Source organism: Bos indicus x Bos taurus, chromosome 7 (genome assembly GCF_003369695.1).
Source record: "Bos indicus x Bos taurus breed Angus x Brahman F1 hybrid chromosome 7, Bos_hybrid_MaternalHap_v2.0, whole genome shotgun sequence".
Lineage (NCBI taxonomy): Eukaryota > Metazoa > Chordata > Mammalia > Artiodactyla > Bovidae > Bos > Bos indicus x Bos taurus.
In genome coordinates this window covers 39924482-39945973 of record NC_040082.1, presented here as the reverse complement: position 1 = coordinate 39945973, position 21492 = coordinate 39924482, and the positions used below count along the sequence as shown (strand labels likewise).

The 21492-nt window shown below is 37.7% G+C and overlaps 1 protein-coding gene across 5 annotated transcripts in view; it reads right to left on the bottom strand.

The window, feature by feature from the left end:
* Nucleotides 1–1314: 1314 nt before the first annotated feature.
* RNF145 (ring finger protein 145) overlaps nt 1315–21492 on the bottom strand; it is a 62702-nt gene continuing 42524 nt past the window's right edge. For all 5 annotated transcript variants that reach the window (XM_027545796.1, XM_027545800.1, XM_027545797.1 and 2 more), the window contains 5 exons: nt 16433–16573; nt 13615–13797; nt 6700–6847; nt 5450–5806; nt 1315–3045 (listed from right to left, as the gene is read on the bottom strand). In XM_027545796.1, coding sequence (XP_027401597.1) covers nt 2548–3045; nt 5450–5806; nt 6700–6847; nt 13615–13797; nt 16433–16573 — 1327 coding nt within the window. In that variant the 3' untranslated portion in view covers nt 1315–2547. The remainder of the gene's footprint in view (nt 3046–5449; nt 5807–6699; nt 6848–13614; nt 13798–16432; nt 16574–21492) is intronic.

Sequence of the window (21492 nt, the reverse complement as noted above, 5' to 3'; positions counted from 1 at the left end):
GATCTCCCTTAAGACTGATTTGGGAGATTTTATTTTTGGGGGGCTCCAAAATCACTGCAGATGGTGACTGCAGCCATGAAATTAAAAGATACTTGCTCCTTGGAAGAAAAGCTATGACCAACCTAGACAGCATTTTAAAAAGCAAAGACAACAAAGGTCTGTCTAGTCAAAGCTATGGTTTTTCCAGTAGTCATGTATGGATGTGAGAGTTGGACTATAAAGAAAGCTGAGCGCGTAAGAATGGACGCTTCTGAACTGTGGCATTAGAGAAGACTCTTGAGAGGCCTTGGACTGCAAAGAGATCAAACCAATCAATCCTAAAAGAAATCAGTCCTGAATATTCATTGGAAGGACTGATGCTGAAGCTCCAATACTTTGGCCACCTGATGCGAGGAACTGACTCATTGGAAAAGACCCTGATGCTGGGAAAGATTGAAGGCGGGAGGAGAAGCGGGCGACAGAGGATGAGATGGTTGGATGGCATCACCGACTCAACGGACATGAGTTTGAGCAAGCTCTGGGAGTTGGTGATAGACAGGGAAGCCTGGCGTGCTGCAATCCATGGAGTCACAGAGTCAGACACAACTGAGCAACTGAACTGAAGACTGATTTGTTTGATCTCCTTGCTGTCCAAGGGACTTCAGGAGTCTTCTCCAGCACCACAGTTTGAAGGCATCGATTCTTTGGCATTCTGCCTTCTTTACAGTCCAGTTCTCACAGCCATACATGACCACTGGGAAGACTGTAGCCTTGACTCTACAGACCTTTGTCAGCAGAGTAGTGTCTCTGCTTTTCAACAGTCTAGGTTTGTCATTGCTTTCCTGCCAAGAAGCAGTCGACTTCTGATTTCATGGCTGCAGTAACCATCCGCAGTGACTCTGGTGCCCAAGAAGAGGAAATCTATCATTACTTCCACCTTTTCCCCTTCTATTTGCCATGCAAGATGGAAGTGAACGCCAGGACCTTAGTTTTTTTAATATTTAGTCTTAAGCCAGCTCTTTCACTCTCCTTCACTCTCATCAAGAGGCTCTTTAGTTCCTCTTCACTTTCTGCCATGACAGTGGTATCATCCGCATATCTGAGGTTGCTGATGTTTCTCCCATCTGTCTTGATTCCTGCTTGTAACTCATTCAGCCAGCAGTGTTGAAGATTGCAAAGAACTGATCCTTTTCAGTCAAAAAGTTTTGCCATCTGCCGGGCATTTTCTGACAGGGATCAAGATATCAGAAGCCCAGTTGGATAAGCAAAACCTCCTAAGAAAAGAATTTCAGCAAGACACTTTACAGTAAAAATCACCACAGGAATAAAACACTGTTATCTTCAAATTTAAATTTATTAAGACATTCAGCTATGTCAGTCTACATCCAAATCTGCTACTAAAAATAAAATAAAGTCACATCCCACATTAGGAATACCAAGTTGAAAAACACTTTTTGAGCCAAGCCTATTGTATAAATAAATGACTAGTTTCTTTTCATATCAAAATTCCCATAAAAAATTACATTCCCCCCTCCCTAGTTCTACCTGTAACCATGATGAATGTAAAAATTTAAATATGACACATCCTTGTCAAAGAAAAGGTGCAAAGTCTATTAACAGCTTTAAAAGTGGCATTTGCAGAGTGTGATCATACGTTATGTACTCATTCCCCAAGTGCAAATATTGCCATAATTTAACACTGCTTTGATTCAGTTGCCAAGAATTAAACATTACACAGGATTGGAAAGTACACTCAGGGCCTTTCTCAGTGCCCTAAAGCCCTTCCCACTTTGGTCTCCTACACTAATGTGGACTCCAAAGTGTTCATTAGAGTTTTAGTTTACTTCACACAGCCAACACAGTATACAGTGTATTAACAAAAGTTTCATATACATCAAAATATTGAAGACTCCATCATAAAGTTCAAGAGTCTCGGATTACATGAATGCACCCGCAAGGCCCACGTGCCCACCCACCCCCTCCCCCAAAGCACATACGAAGTATGAGCGTGCTTCAATCTTTGAATACAATCAATGCTTTTACATCTTTGATTTCATTTCAGTGCTGTACAGATAATCACCTGACTGAGTTCCAATTAACTGAGGGGAAAGGGGGCGGAGAAAAAGGTCTGGTCACCACTCATACTCTGTAACAAGAACGGTCCTGTTCCGTAGAAAATGAAGGGTCAGTTCCACCTCTGCCTGCTGCCTCCTGTGCCGTCCTCATGCTTGCCATCCTCCTTCCTTTAGCCCCTTTCAGATGCTCCAATCTGATTTTATTTATCCCTTAAAAATCAGGGGCTGTTTCTGAAGTTCCTGAGGTTGAATTTTCTTGGCAAACCTCTACCGATGAACACCAGCATAGGATATATACATTTTGATTAGCATACACTGCAAAACTTCCTCCCCCAGTGTCAAGGGGATGAAAGCAGGGGGTCTCCACTGAGAGCACTTCCTGGATTAGATCCTTGGAATGTCAAGCTTCCTGCCTAATCACCTCATACATCCGCTTCTCAAATCTGAGCACAGATCCCACCATGAGTTAACGTCATCTCTGGAGAGTGAAGTGCTACTCCTGCTGCTTCTCTTCTAGGCCGACCTCAACAGGAAGAGCTTCATCTTCTGCACCAGGAGGATTTTCCTTGGGATCACAAGTCCCTTCCCGGCTATCTGATCTTCTGGCAATGCCTTCGTCCTTATCCCTAGAACCTTCTTGTGCCCCAGGCCCCTGAGGTAGCTCCTGGCCTGGGGCTTCAGTACCTCCCTGGAGTGCGTGCTGCTCAGCTCCAGCGGGAGGCTGTGGAACGTCCTTATCCCTAGAACCTTCTTGTGCCCTAGGCCCCTGAGGAAGCTCCTGGCCTGGGGCTTCGGTACCTCCCCGGAGTGCGTGCTGCTCGGCTCCGGCGGGAGGCTGTGGAACCGGATCAGCGCCTAACCCAGGCAGCTGCGAGGAGTTCTTGAGGTGGCAGTGGCACAGAGGGCAGGTCTCCTGGACATACAGCCACTTTTTGAGACAGCCTGCATGGAAGAAGTGACTGCAAGGTGTGATCACGGCAGATTTCATGTCCTACAAAGGGGGGAAAGAGATACCTCATGAACGTCTGTTGTCTAAAACCTTTGCCGCTACGCATGTGTTCTAGTTCCAACTTTCCTTTCCTTTCCTACAAAGTCTCCATAGAAAATCTGTAACACAGATCTTACAATAAAACTCACTGTGTATGTTTGTAATAATCCTCTTGCCATCAGAGACCCCTTTATACAAACAAAACAAGAACCACTGGCTAAGCAATTTCTAAAAGGAAGTAAAAACCAAACATGAGGCAGAAACGACCTATGTAACTGGGTTCTGTCTTAGTGTGAACACAAAGGTATAAAACTATAGCAGTACAATTACTGGGTCTCCACGAGTATAATCAGAACTTCAGGAAGTCTGATGAAGATGGGACTTTCTCCATTTTTCGCTTCTACACAGCTCAAAAGATTATTCCATGATGAGATTATTGGCAAGGAGACAAAATCAGTCACATAACACCAGGGTATTGGCAAGGAAGTGGCAACTTCGTCAGGGACAATGTACATCCCAGTTTCCACAGTACAAGCCAGTGTTTCTTGGCATGCATCAGAACCACCGGAGTGCTTGCTAACCATGCACATTCTGGGGCCATCCCAGACCTTCTGATCTGGCTATCTGAAGATGGCATTCACAAATCCACAGGTACAGCAGGCCACCCATGGGACTTTCATGCACATTTAGGTTCAATAACCACTGGAATAAGCAGTGGTATACTTTACACTAATAATCCCTGTGTGAGATATATTTGGGGAGGGAAGGCTGAGGATATGAAATTTAAATTATAACAATACACATTTGGTGAATCAACCATTAATTTTGTCTCAAGTCCCAAACCATGGAGTTGTGGCTATCACAGAAATTCCTTGCCAAGAACCAGTAACACCTGGGAGTGGACTTTTAAGCAGAAAGCCATCCAAGGAAGAGCAGCCAGCTGGGAAGGTAAGCGATTCGAGTTTCGTTTTCTGTGTGGTGTCAGCAGGTAGTCCAGGCACCTCAAAAAAAGTGATGTGACAACGAGAAACACAAAAAGAGGACTCTCGAGTCCCAGAGACGGTATACTTAGACATCGGCAGCTGAAGCCAGTGTGCCTCAAATCTGTCTCTGCCGTGCTTTGTCCTGCATCCTACAAGGCTACGGGGCACAAAGGAGCCAGAACGAAGACAACGGCCACTTAATCTGGGGGGAATCTACACTGCTCCTCCATCCCCTCAAATGCAAAACCAACCTGGAAAATATTCTGCTAGTACCCCAAGTATGCTCCAGTAACAATCAAAAAGTGACAGCTGAATTTTACTATTGGGAAAAATTCCTCTTCCTGACAGTCTTAACACACAAGCACATAACATCTATGCTATAAAGCAGCTTGGAGCAAGTCCCAACCCCTGTACACTCACTGACACTGTTAGTCACTCAATCGTGTCCGACTCTTTGTGACCCCATTTACTGTAGCCCAGCAGGCTCCTCTATCCATGGGATTCTCCAGGCAAGAATACTAGAGTGGGTTGCCATTCCCTTCTCCAGGGGATCTTCCTAACCTAGGGATCGAGCCTAGGTCCCTTGCGTTGCAGGTGGATTATTTACCATCTGAGCCATGAGGGAAGCCCCTGATACTATCTATAGTTTTCTTCCGTCAGCCTACACTCTTTTTTAAGAGTGACTGTACAGGAACAGCTTGTGTTGTCACCCAGGATTTCTGCCCGTATTTCCTACAGTACGGTTTAACTTGAGAAGTCCAGGGCTGTTGTATGTTATTGCTCTATCTCCAAGCTGATTTAAATACTATCTTTCAATTCCTGATAGAAGGCAGTCATCCTCTACGGAGGGCTCTTGTACCAAAGACGTCACGGAGGCCACCTGTAATGTACACCGACTGGCTGCCTCTACTGTATCTCCTGCCCCCACTTCCACACAGAGCCTGCACTCACCTCAGACACCCCTCAACTATAGAGAAGCACTACTCTCTCCACCTACACTAACTGTATCAATGAACATTTATTCCCCACCCTGGAAATACCAGAAAGGAAAGAGTCAGAATCTTGGCACACCACTTTTCAGAAGTTGCTGACTCCTGATTGTTAGTCTATATTTGATAGTACATACATATGTGTGAGTGTGTATATACTATATATATTTATATATATTCAGGAGTAAATATAAAATACACCTGACCTGTTTTTCCTTTATTTATGGGTGAGCAATAATGTTGAAAATAACAGTAAATTAGAACTTCAGGGACTAAATTTAAAACTTACTTTTGAAATAAACTGGAAATATTTTATCAGGTTTTTAATAATTTCTGAGGCCCACTATTTTTCACCCAGGAAATTTAACTTGAATTTGGATAATGTGGTTAAAGTCCCGCAGGCCCACCCAAATGGCTTCTTACTGCAAGAGTTACCTGATAACAGATGGCACAAATATCGTTGTGCTTCTCCAGCTGCTCCTTCGTAGCAATGGGTAATGATTTAATCTTATTCACAGCGTCCCTGCGGAGCAGGAAGCTCTTCCACCCCAGCTGGGCCCGAAGCCACACATTATAGTAGGAATGGATGAAGATGATCATTGAGCCCATCACTGTCCATTCTCCAAAGATGGTCTCTGAGACGCCATAGGCCACCACGCATAGGGCCACGAGGAACTCCAGCAGGCGGTAAGTGCCATTCACATAGTAGATGACATCATCCATGTTTTCTACTGGCTCCTTTCTGAATTCCTCGACCATAAATAAGACATAAATAAAAAGTGTTCCCAGAACCTGGGGAGGAAAAAAAAAAAAGGTATGCATATAATCACTACAAAAAGTTTTTCACAGACTTAAAAAAATAACATATTACTAATACCTCTAGGATGCTAGATTTAATGTGCAGAGGAGACTGATGTAATTAAAATGTGGGTGATCTCAGTAATGCAGGATCTTTGATACTGAAAAGGACCCTGAGTTAACTTTCCTAATGATGATTCTGATTAGTAATCAGTCTTCTCTGACTTATCCTTTCCCCTGCTCTCCAAGCCCTCAAAATTCTACCTGAATTTTCCTAATTCTGTTATTCACGCCTGTTCCTCAACTTTCGAAGAACCTTTACTTCTACAAGGAACAATGAATAAATCTGTATCACCAGTGCCGCATTCTTATTTGTTACTGATTAGGCAACCAAGCTCCACCTGCAAGTTACAATAAGCTTATCCATTCCATGGTAATAGTTTGTGTGTATATGTGTGTGTAAAGTACATGTCTATGTATCATGTCTGTGTACATCATATCTCTGTAATACATACACAGATATCATACATTTATATACATTATGAAATTATGGATATTTTCAAATAGACATTTACTTAAAAATGTGTTCCAAACAAGCACTAAAATCTTAATATTTTATAGTTACTTATCTATTTAAGGTTTTCATGACAGTTCTATGCCATACCATTTTGAAAAAGAGATATTGCAAAGTTTAATAATCTTGATTAAAAAAATGCAGTGACTTAGATTGGCCTAGTACTTCAATAACCTCTAGTAAAGAGCATGGGAAGGAATCACCTAAAAAGTCCACTTCTAATTGTTAATTTTTAAAAAGTTTGTAATTCCTTTTCTGAAAGGAAAAATAAGTAAGTTATTTATTATACAAAGTTCATTAATCCTGGACTTACCTGAAGAGAGGTGAGAATGCTGCTAGAAATAATAATAAGAAGCCAAAAATCCATGTGGAAAAACTGGCAAATCATGTAAGCCATATAAGCAGGGAATACCAGTAAAAATAAACAAAGGCTCACAGCACGGAAGTGTTTCCATAAACTCCTGAAGAAAGAAAAGTATTCTTTTAATGTGTCTGTCACCCAGCAGGATAACCCACAGGTCTTATGCCATGCTTCAATTTCACAACATTTTACCACACACCCTTCTCCAAGTCACAGGGCTAGATTTCAGGGCAAGTCATGTCCAAGGCATCGTACTTCCAAGAACATGACTGATTTCTTTTCCCTTAACCTGGGGCACTCAGTCAGTTGCCAAGTACTACCAATTCTTTTTTTTTTTTTCCCTCAATAGTTTGCTTTCAGTCTCATTCCCACTCCTAGCAATTTCAAAGCAATTTCAGGCTTTCACAGCATTAAACCTTAACAGGTTTGACAGTAATTTGCTTTCTTAAGTCATGACATCCTCTCCTCACCCGCAACACCCTTGATGAAAATCTCTCCGGCCATCTGTGTGGCCATTAAGTGCAGTGTTACTGAAAGGAATGGCCCTCGATGAACAGGCATATTACCCCTCACGTGTGCTGAGGATGAGGAAAAACTAGGAACCATGGAAATCTAAGACCTATTAGCTGATTGTCCTCCCTTCTTGCCCCTATTCCTGAATAGATTAATCATCCTAAAGCTCAACTAGCATAATACTGTCAATACCTTCTCTAAACTTCCTAGCCTCGCATCTGAGGGCCTCCACTCCCAATTTTTTGGCTCAAACTCATCAACATCTGATGGCTAATTGTCTTCCCAGAAAAACACAAACAGTCTTAAACATCCCACCAGAAATGTCTCCATCCCATCTTGTTTTCTAAACTCTTTCAATCAGTTCAAGCTAAACAAATGTATTTATACAGGTAATGTAATTTTTTCCCCAGGAATTACCTACCCTCTAAGAATTCTTAACACCTGTACCAATCATACAATGAACTGAAGCACTGTTTCTTTCAATATGTATGTATATATAATATGTATTTTATATATCATATACATCTAAATACCTTTATTTATATTTTTACTTTATATTATTTAATTAAACATATTTTTATATATGTACGAACATTAACAAAAAAAAGTCCTACTGTCCAAATTTAAACTGCTTGAAAAATATGATAACTCCAGCTCCTGAGCACAAAGGCATGTTTGAAGTAAGTGCCAAATAAAACCTGAAAATTATTTCTGCTTGAAATTTTTCAAACTACTTTCCATCTATGACTACCTTTTCTTACCTACCCATCTATCCACTCAAGTGCAAAGCCCTATGATGTAAGCAGGACAAAAGCTTACCATAATTATTACACACAAGAATAGTTACACATATAATGTTATGCTTTTAACACACACAACATATCAAGAGATTCCTTAGATTTCAGCTTTTGGTTCCATTTGAACCCTCCTTACTATCAATAGTGGAATAGACAGCATGAGCTCCCTGGTTACCACCAAAAAAGGAACATAATCTTTTCTTTTGTTTACATCTTCATACACTGTAATATTCTAATAGATAATTCCTTAAATATATTCCAAATTTAATACAGACTGTATATCGATTTCTAAAAGAAAAATGACACAACCCTCCAACAGCAACTTCCTTAAGCAGAACTTTGAAAAACTCTATGCAAAAAAAAAAAAAAGGTAGGTATGATTTTCACCTCTTACAAATTTATTGCTTACTTTATATTGGGTTGGCCAAAAAGTTCAGCCCAGTTTTTCCATGCCATTAAGGAAAAATCTGAACACAAACTTTCTGGCCAACCCAATATATTCAATTTATTAAGCCATTTGATGATGGAATGACTTATTACTCCAACAAGGGATTTAAAAAGATTCTGGGTAATTCCACTTACTGGGACAAATAAAAGCCAAAGCTGGAGTAATTTTGTAACATAAGGACCACAAATCTAGAAATCAGCATGAGCCCCAAACAGCTGTCCCCTCTCTTAAAAACAAAACACAATTATAATCTATGTAAACTGAACACTGAGACTTAAATCATTTAATGATTTCCTATAAAACAAACCCAGATTATTTAAAAACATTATAAGAAAACATGAATTTCAACCAAAATAATTTAAAGTTCATGGCTACAACAAAATTATGCTGCTTTAATTAAATATCAGCATCTATGATATGTTCTCAGATCCATTCAAAGTATTGCAAGGGAGACAGAGTAGTAGCATAAATCATCCTCCCTACCTTTATTATAACACAGGGCGGGGGAGGAAAAGAAAGCACACAAGTACTGTAGTGTGTAGGACTGTCCACATCAGCAATTCTAATTAGAAGAACATCAATTATCATTGTGGTTAAAGTTAAAGCGAGGTACTTTGGAAAGTGTTTTACAACTTTTCCTGTCAAACTTGTTTCTTATGAGATGTTAAGGGACAAACAAACTGCCACTGTAGCTCTGCTTTGAGATTCCAAACTTTTATTTAAAAAAAAAAAAAAAAAAAAGCAGACAGAAAGGAATTATTGTAACAACAGCTATAATATAGGGCAATTTGCCTGAAAACTTTAAGCGTATTTTTCAAAATCAAGCGAGCTATGATCCACTTACATAATGTAGGTATATATTTACATATTATACATGTACATAGAAAAATAAATACAAAACTATGCTAACAGTTTTAACCTATGTCTAATTTCTGTTTTATACACACACAAACATTATATACATATATATCCTTATTTCAGTTAAAATTAAACAAAAATCTAATTTAAAATTAAAAGTAAAAAGTATAGCATAAAGTGACACTGGAAATTCGTTCCATTAACAGGTTAAGTACTACACAGTGAAAAATAGTTTTTTTAATTCACCTCAGTCCATTTCATTTAAATGTTGATCATTTAAAAATCTGCTATATAATTTGAATAAATAAACTATAGTTGTAAAATTCCATGCTAACAACCATAATCAAATTTACAGATAAAAGTAGCAATTATATCTATAGCTAAAACTATCTGAGGCACCTTTTTAAGTTAAACACTGGAAATTACCTCTAGTCCAACCAATGCCAAAGACACGTGAGGATGTCCCCCTAATAATTACCTCCTTTGTAACAGAGACAAGTAGTGTTTCGGTATCATCTTTTAATAGTTCTTCTAACTTGGAGACTTAGGACATTCTTCATTTCCCTTTTTCAATCCCCAGTGCAGTTAACTGAATTAATCATAATCTTTGATTCAGAATACACTATCTTTATTGGTCTGTGCAAGTCCCTTTTTATTAGTTATTAATAATAATCCAATCAGCAATTTTAAATACCTAAACTTTAAAAGGCATTTACACCCTAAGTATTTACACCTGAAGGATTTACACCTGAAGTATTTACACCTGAAGGACTGATGCTGAAGCTGAAACTCCAATACTTTGGCCACCTGATGTGAAGAACTGACTCACTGGAAAAGACCCTGATGCTGGGAAAGATTGAAGGTGGAAGGAGAAGGGGACAACAGAGGACGAGATGGTTAGATGGCATTACCGACTCAATGGACATGAGTTTTAGCAAGCTCTGGGAGTTGGTGATGGACAGGGAAGCCTGGCATGCTGCAGTCCATGGGGTCGCAAAAAGTTGGACACAACTGAACGACTGAACTGAACTGAAACTGTAACAAGCACTCCTGAACCCATCTCTCCGTAAAAAAGAGAGGGCCTGGACCATAATCTACTCTAAGCATGAGGCAGCTGGCCTATTCCAGGACCTGCCTCCCTTCACCCAATGAAACCATTTCATGAATCCTGTGCTCTTCACTCACTTGATTACTTCCTTTTCTATAGTGCTGTTTCATCCACATGTATTCCTAAAGAGTGTATTTTAAAATTCTAACATAAAAATGACATTCTATATTGTCATCTTTCTTGATTTACTTATATACTGCTATGAACCATTCATAATGCTTAATGTGTCACTAATGCTTTTAACATTCCACTGTGTCTATTATCACACTGATTCACCCCCTTTCCTGTCTGATTAGTGTATGATTTGCTCCCAGGTTTTTGGTATTGTGAAATTGTGCTATGAACATTCTTCTACATGTCCCTCCTGAACATGTGCAAAATGTCTTGAGTATGTACATAGGAGAAAATGCTAGTTTTCCAAAGTGATTACACTAATTTACATTCCCACCAGAAACCTAACATCCTAGGACCTATGTTTCCTTCTACCTTAGATATCAGCTGACATTCTTCTCTCTCTCTTCTTTTTAATTTTTTAACAAAGTTTACTTATCTATTTGGCTGTTCTGTGTCTTAGTTGCAGCATATGGGATCTAGTTCCCTGACCAGGGACTGAACCCAGGCTTCACGCTTTGGTAGCGCACGGTCTTAAACACTGGACTACCGCCAAGTCCCTCCCCCTTTCTTGTTTCCTTTCTATTATTTATTCATTGACACTTCCATGGATTCAAAACAGTAACTCAGAGAGGTCTTGATTCACATTTCTTTGACCACTAAAAACAGTGAACCTCTCTTCATAGTCATTGTTTGCTCTTTCACTAAAAGCCTGATTTTAGCCACTTCACTCAATGATCTGAGTTGTTTATATATTCTAGATACTAATTCTTGGGCAAGTGTGAATACTATAAATATCTTCTCCCAGTTTGTAACCATCATGTCTAATTTAAGTTACCTTTAGGTTTAGAAAATGTTATTAATTTTAATAATTAGATTTATCACTTTTCTTTCATAATCATCGTCATTCTTAGTCTTTTCACAACCAGCTCCATCAGTTTAACAAATTTTTTTCCTCCTTGAAGGTCTAAAATATACTACTCTATGCAGATTTAATTTTTTATTTCGACATTTAAGTCTCTACAATTTTGGAGCTAATTCTTTTGTTTACGGCTATGAGACAGGAATCCAATTCCATCCTTTTCCAAATAGAAATCATTTTTTTTCCAGCTACATTACACGACCACCTGCCCCCCATCACCTGACATGCCCCTTCTGTCATGCACCAAAGGTCCATACACATATGGACTTGCTTGGGGGCTCCATTCCATTGGTCAAGTTGTCTGTACCTGAGTCAATTATTATAAAAACGTCATAGTATCTCCTGTTGTGAGTGAAATAAACTTTATCTTTCTCAAGTTGTCTGTTTTGATTTCAATATGGATTTATACTGGCTTCAAAGAAGGGGAAGGGCTGGGAGGAAGGTTCTTTCTATGATTTGGAAGTCTGTTTAAAGCATGGATATCTGCTCCTTGGATGTCTGGCAGCACTTGCCTCGCCTGTAAAGCCACCTGGGTCAGGATGTTTACCTTTTGTTTCCATTTCTGTAACAGTTACAGAACTAGCCAAGCTTTTCAATTCTTGAGTCAGGTCTGGTACGTTATATTTTTCTCACAACTTTTCCATTTCATTAAAAAAAAAAAACAACAACAAAAACGTATTGCCATTTAATTCATGGGAAAGAACAGAACCCAATTGTTCATTCCCATCTCATCCTCACACAGCCAGGAGCTTCACTTGCCTCAGGCTAATAATGCTGCTATATACAAACAAGAGTATAGTGACACCCATCCAAAATTGCCACTCCACACCCACACACAGGGCTTCTCAGTCCTGCTCCTTTCCCTCTAAACTTCCTCTGCACTTGATCTCAGAGGGAAGAAGTCAGTAACGACGCTAGTTCAGCACCCTGGAAAGACCCAGAACTGGATTTACTGATCCTTATGGCACTGAAATTATGATCTGTTTTCCTCTTTCCCAAACTTTCTATAGTATTGTATTAGTCTTCTAACTAGTATAGTTAATAATACTAAAGGATACTGCCAGAGATGACAGAAGAGTAATTGAACTTTGGTCAAAACAATTTAAATGACTATTTAACCGAGTTCACCATTGAATTCAACATCTTAAAAGCTTCTATTGAGAAATTCTAAACCTCAAAACCAAATCTCAAATAACTATAATGATTTAAATTATCTGAAACATATCCAAGAGTTTATTTAAATTGACTCTTTCAGCCATTTTACCACTTGAGAAAGTTTTCAGAATGTTTGACAATCTGGGATACAGGGATAGAAAGGTAAACCTAATTTGGAGTGTTTTTAAACTCTTCTGTCAAAATTCTATCTCCACCAAGGCTGCCTGCTCCCTTACTCATAATGTACCACCAAAGAAGCAATTAAATCAGGTTATTTCAATAATCAGAATGTACAGAAGGATGCTGGAAAAAAATAGTGGCACTGAATTTAAGCAATTCTTTAGAGCATGTCCTTATATAAATTACCATAAGCCAAAATGGTATCTTAAAGAGCTAAATCATAATTGGCTTTTATTCATTCAGAAAATTTTTGTAATATGAGATGAATGAATTTGAATCCAGTTGGTCCCATAAGGTGTCAAGAATCCCCATTATAACCTCAGTTAGTTGCAAACAAGCCATCAGATAAGACTGTAAAAATTTCATTAATGCTTGACAACCTTTATTTTTCTCTTCTTTGTTTGTAGTTCCTCAATGTTTCTTCTCCTTAGTACTTTAGTACACAGAATAAAACTGTATATTATTTGTTACATTTACTGGACTAAATTTTATGCTTTATATTATTTCAAAACTGGGTAAATATAAAAAAGTGTTACATTTCTCCGAAGAAGAAAAGCTGATGTGTAAATTACTTAGCCTTTAATGCGACTTTTAACTATAGAAATGTTGAAGGAAAAACAACAGAAAAGTCAAACACATATAAAAAAAAATAAATTTGTTAATAAGCTAATACCAATTATTCATATTATCTTCTGTATCTAAGCAATATCTAAATCTTCAGGCAATGAACTCATGTAAAGAATACAACAAAAATGTCTTTTAGGAAGTTTCTTACTTGTCTCTAGATGCTCCCAGCGCCAAAACAATAGGATCTGCAATCTCTAACATAGACTGAAGAATAGAAGCTACAACAATGAAAAGGATAATACTGAGCAGGAATGCCCGGTGAACAACCTGCAGTTCTATCAGACCAGTCTGCACCGCCAGGATTAACAGCGTAACTCCTTCTGTCATGCCCCTGGAAAAGCGTACATTTTCGGGAAAAAAAAACAGTAATCAGAATCACATTTAATTTTGAGAGAAAATAATCCAGAGGCTTAGACTATTGTTACATATTTCTGTTCTATTCTTAGACAAAACATCTGATCAGAATATTAATGTCAATGTAGTAATATATAATCATAATGTATCACTACATGTGCAAAACATAATAGCTATAATTTCAGCATACAGTGAGGAGAACTAAAACAATGTCTAAGATAAGTAAAAGTGCTCTAACCAGGCTTTGCTAATGAGCCAGATACCCCTAGCATTCCTAGCTAGCCACTGAATTATATACACTCATATTATGAACTGGGCTTCTCAGGTGGTGCTAATGCTGCCTGCCAATGCAGAAGACGCAGGAGACACAGGTTCCATCCCTGAGTCAGGAAGACTGCCTGGAGGAGGAAGTGACAACCCACTCCAGAGACCCTGGCCAGCTACAGTCTACAGGATCTCAAACAGTCGCACACGACTGAAGCGACATAGCACGTGTGTTATGAACTGTCTCCTGATTATAAAATACAGAACCATTAGGTGAATGTCTGTATAATCTTTGGGTAGCAAATGTCTCTTTAAGAAGTCCATAAGAACCAGAGACATAAATACAAATCCTTTTTTTGAAATTCAATTTCTTTATGGAATATATATACAAAGTCCTAAGACCTTTTTATCCCAATGACTTGAATTCTGAAGGATCTGACAAATAAATGAGAAATGAGCAAAGGACAGGTACAGTTTTCAAATCCACAAATTAGCAAATATTTCAAAGTTTGATGATCAAAGTACTGACAAGGAATGTAAAAAAATATGAGCCAACTAATGTTGAGATATAAATAGGTAAAACATTTCTGGAGAAGAATTTGCTAATAAATTTAAAATTACATACCCTTCAATTCAATAATCTTACTGGTAATTTACCCTATGGATGTAGTACAAAAAGATTTTTAGGATATACAGATACGAAAAAGTGAATAATGGAACACGTTATGTGTTATGGGGATATAATCAGTAAAATCCATGAAAAATTAAGTAGGACAAACAATCTGATGTCTTCAACAAATAAAATTAAAGGGAAAAAATATAGAGATAACAGGGACCTAAATATTGAAAGAAACTTGACAGGCATACCCAACCTCTGAAATATGGGCCTTATTTGGATCCTGAATTGAGCAAACAAAATGTTTTTTACAATTCAGGCAGATAATTAAGGAACTACAAACACCAACTGGGTATCTGATGTCAAGGAATTCTTCTATTAGAAATGAATGCTCTATTGTAGTTACGTTTTTTTCCTAAAAGATTCAGAGGTAAAATAATACTGTATCTGGAATTTGCTTCAAACAAATGCAGCCAGGTTATGGAACAAAACAAGTGGAATGGATGGGATACACAGCACCCTGGCCACATCACTGGAGATGGGTGCTGGGTACATACATGGGGGTTCACTTTACTATTTTCTCAACTTTTTTGGTTTAAAATTTTCCTATGTAAGGGTTTTAAAAAAGAGACGTGAACAAAGATACTGATAGTACCATTATTTAAATAGCAAAAAAAAAAAGAGACACATTATTTTTGTAATAATATGCATTCATCAAAAAGAATGAGATGTATCTGATGTGTTGACATAAAAACAAAATATAAGAAATCTATCTAACCCATGACAAACTAAGGTACAGAACAATGTGTATAGTATGTGGAAAAGAATATATATATATGTATATATACATATACTTTTCCCTATAAGAAATTTTTTAAATCACCACCTGTAGCTGTTATCTTTGTGCAGGGGAAATGGGAAGTAGGAGGAGAAAGTTGTCATTTTCCCTTTAGTGCTCTTTGAATGGTATGAATTTTGTGAACTTAAACAAGAATTATTTTTCTTTCTTGCTCCCACCCACTCTTTTCATTATAAAGGTGTTAGCTGGGACTGGCAGGAAAATTATGGAGCATATGTTTTTTTCTTTTCTGTCTTCAAAAAACTAATATACAACAAAATAAAAATTTCCTCTCAATTTACAAGGTACTCGGCATCTACTACTTCTGAAATATCCCATAAAGATTTAAATACTTCAAGAGGTTATGTAAACTTAAATAAAATCAGTAAACCTCTATATTAATTAAGGTAACAGGAATCATGACAAGTTCTAGAGATAGCTTCCTAATACCAGATCTCAGTGATTTAGTAACAACTGGAATAACTATTCTGCATCCTCATTAATGTGTCTTTTGAAACTTCAATTGGTATAAAAATTATGTTCAAATATAAAAAATACAAATCTTTAAGGGAGTACCCAATATAGAAATCTGATTTTAGCAGAGTGACATAAATTCAAAATGGGAAAAAGCTATCAAAAATCTCTTAAATAAATCTAAGAAAGGAAAAGTATCTAATACACATGTTATGTACATACAATAAAAATACAATCTTTTATACATAGAAATTTAGGGTTTTTTTAATAGCATGTTAACCCAAATATAGCAACCATTTCCCCAGAAAAAGTCCTCAAAATTCCATTTCCTCTAAAATTCATCAACAAAGAAATTCATCATTATTTCTTTAAGTTAGATAAAATTTAAATTTTTAGAGCTGTTCGGAGCAAAGAACTTACCGATTCATGGCAGGATCATTCATGAAAGCTCGGTAACCTTGCAAGTAAAACTTGCAAAGTGTCAGAACACCCAAGGCAACAAAAGAAACCGTGAAGACCAAACCCAAAAGTGAGTAAGGAGTGCTGCAGCATTCAGCAATACTAGAAAAAAAAAGGAGGGGGGGATATTGACAGATAAAAATTGTTAACCTAAAGTTAAAACATCTTAGGCCTTTAAATAACCACGAAGTTTGATCTTACCCTCAATGAAAACACTCAAAATCTGAGATGAGATCACCTAACCACTCTGTTACACTAATTTAAATCCACTCTCATTATTATCCTAACCTCATTTTCTCTTTGGCAAATATTTAGTATATAGCACCAAATCCGAAATAGTCTTTTATTTTTATTTATCTATCATCTCCTTCAAAGGTAGTAAAACTTGAAGGGCCTAAACCTTGTTCAAAGCTTAAGAAATATTTAATTAACATACTGATAATATTCAAAGGAAACTCATATGGTTGCCCATTTTTCCTTCTGAAAAGTTCTGGCTGTTCAAATTGATCAGGCTGTACTGCTAATGTGGTTACTCATCAAAATGCCTTCTTTGATCACACTGTTACAGGGCCTATGTTGACACTGCAGCTCCCAACATCTCTCACTCCAACAGTGGCTTTAAGTGCTTTATACTTGAACTTATGTTTAGGTAAATGCATTCTTTTTCTGGGTTATTTCAAAAGTTAAGTCCAAGAAGAGGCCCAAGACCATTTAAAAATAATTTTAATACCAATTTTTAATAAGGAGAACTGGACTTACACTAAATCTTGAAAATACTTTCATGTTTTATAGAAATACAGTCAATACTTTCATTGAACACATTAGAAAATAATTTAACAAGTATTTTGCAAATATATGTAACATTATATACCATTAATTTGGATTTAGTATTTACAAAGCAACTAATAAAAAAGGTTCAAAGCATAGTATCTCAAGTTTTAAATGAAGAATTTCATTTGCACTGATGAGGAATTCATTCAGGCAAATCAGTATCTGCCCTTCACTCTGTAGCTCCTTGCCTCTGCTACTTTTGCATTTTACCATTATTTTACCTCTGCTACTTTAAACTGCTTTTAAAGTTACTTTTTATGTGAAAACATCTAATTTCATGTAGACCATGTGCATTATGATGTGGAAAAAAAAAGTTTGGTTTTTAGGAGCTGATCATGATAGTTCACAGCTAAAGAATAAAAAATTTTATGGCATTCTTATACATCTAATTTCTGCAATGTTTGACATTTTTCTCAGAAAAATCATTATATAACATGTTTCAACAAATTGCCCAGTAATTTAAAAATATGAGGATCATGGCTATAAATAACACTAAAAATTTTACTTCATTCCCATTGAAAAAGTCTGAAAATTTTACTGTATGGTCATACAGTTTCTCTTTTCTTGTGTCCATCTATATTTAAAGAAATCTTTTACACCCAAACAGTACGATTTAATTACGTTTTCAAGAGGAGCACATTCTTTCAGTCTTACTTTAAAAGAGTGTGGTGCCATTTTTCAAAAGAGTATAATAAAGAACACAAAAGGTTTCAACCTAGCTTTGGGGAAGTGAAAGAGGTCGGGAAATTTATAAAATTTTTCTTCCCTTCTCTTGTCAATGAGACATTTTATTGATTTTAGTTTCTATTTCCTGGCTGCAAAAAATCCCTTCTTTTTGCTTTTCAGCTTGTTTGCTGTGTTTTGTTGGCTTGTTTTAGTCAGGGTATTGTGGTAAACTTGAGATCCTTTTTGTAAGTTAACTTGTTCTTTGGCAAGGCAACACATACACACATACACAAACTGTCACACAAGACTATCGAGAAGGACAAAGAGCAATGCTTAGAGATGCATGTGAAAGAACCACACAGGAACTTCTCCAGTACAAATTAAAACCTTCTTACACTGAGAAGCAGCAATCTATCCCATGTATGGAAAAGGAATAGACAAGAAAATTATTTGGCAAGATGTCTAAGCCTTACCTAAAATCTCAGCATTATTTTCTTACTCCATGAGCCCAAAAGCATTCACAGCTTTTTGATTTGTTAAGCCTCTCACACTGTATTATGCTTCATTTGATCATGCTTCACAATGGATAATCAGTTCAGTTCAGTTCAGTCGCTCAGTCGTGTCTGACTCTTTGGGACCCCATGAATCGCAGCACACCAGGTCTCCCTGTCCATCACCAACTCCTGAAGTTTACCCAAACTCATGTCCATTAAGTCAGTGATGCCATCCAGCCATCTCATCCTCTGTCATCCCCTTCTTCTCCTGCCCCCAATCCCTCCCAGCATCAGGGTCTATTACGATGAGTCAACTCTTCATATCAGGTGGCCAAAGTACTGGAGTTTCAGCTTCAGCATCAGTCCTTCCAATGAACACCCAGGACTGATCTCCTTTAGGATGGACTGGTTGGATCTCCTTGCTGTCCAAGGGACTCTCAAGAGTCTTCTCTAACACCACAGTTCAAAAGCATCAATTCTTCTGCACTCAGCTTTCTTCACAGTCCAACTCTCACATCCACACATGACCACTGGAAAAACCATACCCTTGACTAGACGGACCTTTGTTGGCAAAGTAATATCTCTGCTTTTTAATATGCTATCTAGGTTGCAATGGATAATAATCTGGTTTAAAACAAGACCAATCCCAGCCCACATTTAGGTTATCCTAACCACAGAACTGTGTATCTCTCTTTCCCTTTAAATTCAATTACTTTTTGGATCATTTAAAAACTCTGAATAAAATTTCCGTAATACTTAAAAACAAGTAACAGTGCAACTTAATAACATGCTGGCCATTAAAACATATTTGATATCAATTTATTCCATGTTTATAGAAGCTACTTTCTAATGAAAAGTCTCAGCACAAAATATGACTCAGCACCAGTAAGTTATTTTATTTGTCAAAATAGGTATCACCCCATGTCATCGATATTGTCATTTAACTTCCTAATGTTTTCAATCTTAATAAGTAACATGCTCCTTAAAGAGAATAAATCTGTCTTAAGCTTCTCCTCCCCTATACCACTTAGTGCATAGTACGCATCATTTTGGATGGCTGGGAACAATGGCTCTATTAACTTAAATTCAAAACTTGTATTCACCTATATTTACTTCCCAGGAGGAGTTTCTTTCTTGCCTTTTAAAGTGTTTCCTTTTAAAGAGTCACGGAACGAAGATGTAGACCCATCTGCCAGATTCTGAGGGCTTGAGATGGAAAATTCAGAAATGTCTAAATGTCTAGATAAGCTCACAAAGACAGGTGGAAAATGGATTCTAAAGACTTAAGATTTAAAAAAATAATAATTTACCTTAAAAACCAAATGTTAGAATTCCTTTCAATTAAACAGCAAAGTACTATGATATACTCATTTTATCATTATTTGAATCTATCTCAATAATGAAGGAAAACATCAAAAATAACAGGGCAGGGAATTCCTTGGCGGTCCAGTAGTTAGGATTTTGTGTTTCCACTGCCTAGGGTGCAGGTTCACTTCCTGGTTGGGGAACCAAGATCCCACAAGCTGAGCGGTGTGGCCAAAAAAAAAAAAAAGGGAGTATAGTGAAAGTGTATACACAGTCATAGGATTTGGACTCAGATGGGGTTTGAATGTCAAAACCCCTTCTTCTGGCACTGTCACCTGGGGCAAGTTATTCTTGGTACAGTTTCCTCAGCTCTAAAATGGTAATGAGAATAAAAGCACCTTTCTTGAAGGGTTGCTATAAAAGTCAGTATCAGTAACTGTTTAATAGTGTGGCTGGCACATACTGTTGTTGTTCAGTCGCTAAGTCATGTCTGATTCTTTGCGACCCCATGAATTGCAGCACTCCTGGCTTCCCTGTCCATCACCAGCTCCCAGAGCTTACTCAAATTCATGTCCATCGAGTTGGGGATGCCATCCAACCATCTCATCCTCTGTTGTCCCCTTCTGCTCCTGCCTTCAATCTTTCTCAGCATCAGGGTCTTTTCCAGTGAGTCAGCTCTTTGCATCAGGTGGCCAAAGTATTGGGGTTTCAGCTTCAGCATCAGTCCTTCCAAAGAATATTCAGGATTGACTGGTTGGATCTCCTTGCTGTCCAAGGGACTCTCAAGAGTGTTTTCCAGCACCACAGTTCAAAAGCATCAATTCTTCGGTGCTCAGCCTTCTTTACGGTCCAACTCTCACATCCATACATGAACACTGGAAAAACCATAGCTTTGACCATATGGGCCTTTGTCAGCAAAGCGATGTTTCTGCTTTTTAAAACACTGTGTAGGTTTGTCATAGCTATTCTTCCAAGGAGCAAAGATCTTTTAATATCATGGATCTGCATTGATTCTGGAGCCCAAGAAAATGAAATCTGACACTGTTTCCACTTTTTCCCTATCCATTTGCAATAAAGTGACGGGACCCCAATGCCATAATCTTCGTTTTTTCAATGTTGAGTTCTAAGTCAGCTCTTTCACTCTCTTCTTTCACCTTCATGGAGAGGTTCTTTAGTTCCTCTTCACTTTCCACCATTAAAGTGGTATGATCTGCACATCTGAGGTTGTTGATATTCCTCCCAGCAATCTTGATTCCAGTCTTTGAGTTATCCAGCCCAGCATTTCATATGATGTACCCTGCATATAAGTTAAATAAGCAGGGTGACAATATACAGCCTTGACATACTCCTTTCCCAATTTGGAACCAGTCCGTTGTTCCATGTCCAGTTCTAACTGTTGCTTCTTGTCCTCCATACAGGTTTTTCAGGAGGCAGGTAATGTGGTCTGGTATTCCTATGTCTATTTACATATTAAATACTCAATAAAAGTAATAGCTATTTTTAGAATGTATTTCTTTTCCAATAGTTTAACATGAAATCGAAAAAACATTTTTACAATTTGCAAAGTCCCTTTCCACAAATCATTTGCTGTACTATGGTCCACAGTGTGGCCAAATAAACCACCATTATTGTATTATTATCACTTCCTTGCACTGCAAGACCCAGGCATCTGCTGAGTGAAAATCCCATTTTAATTACACATGAAGCACTATAAAAAAGACTGAC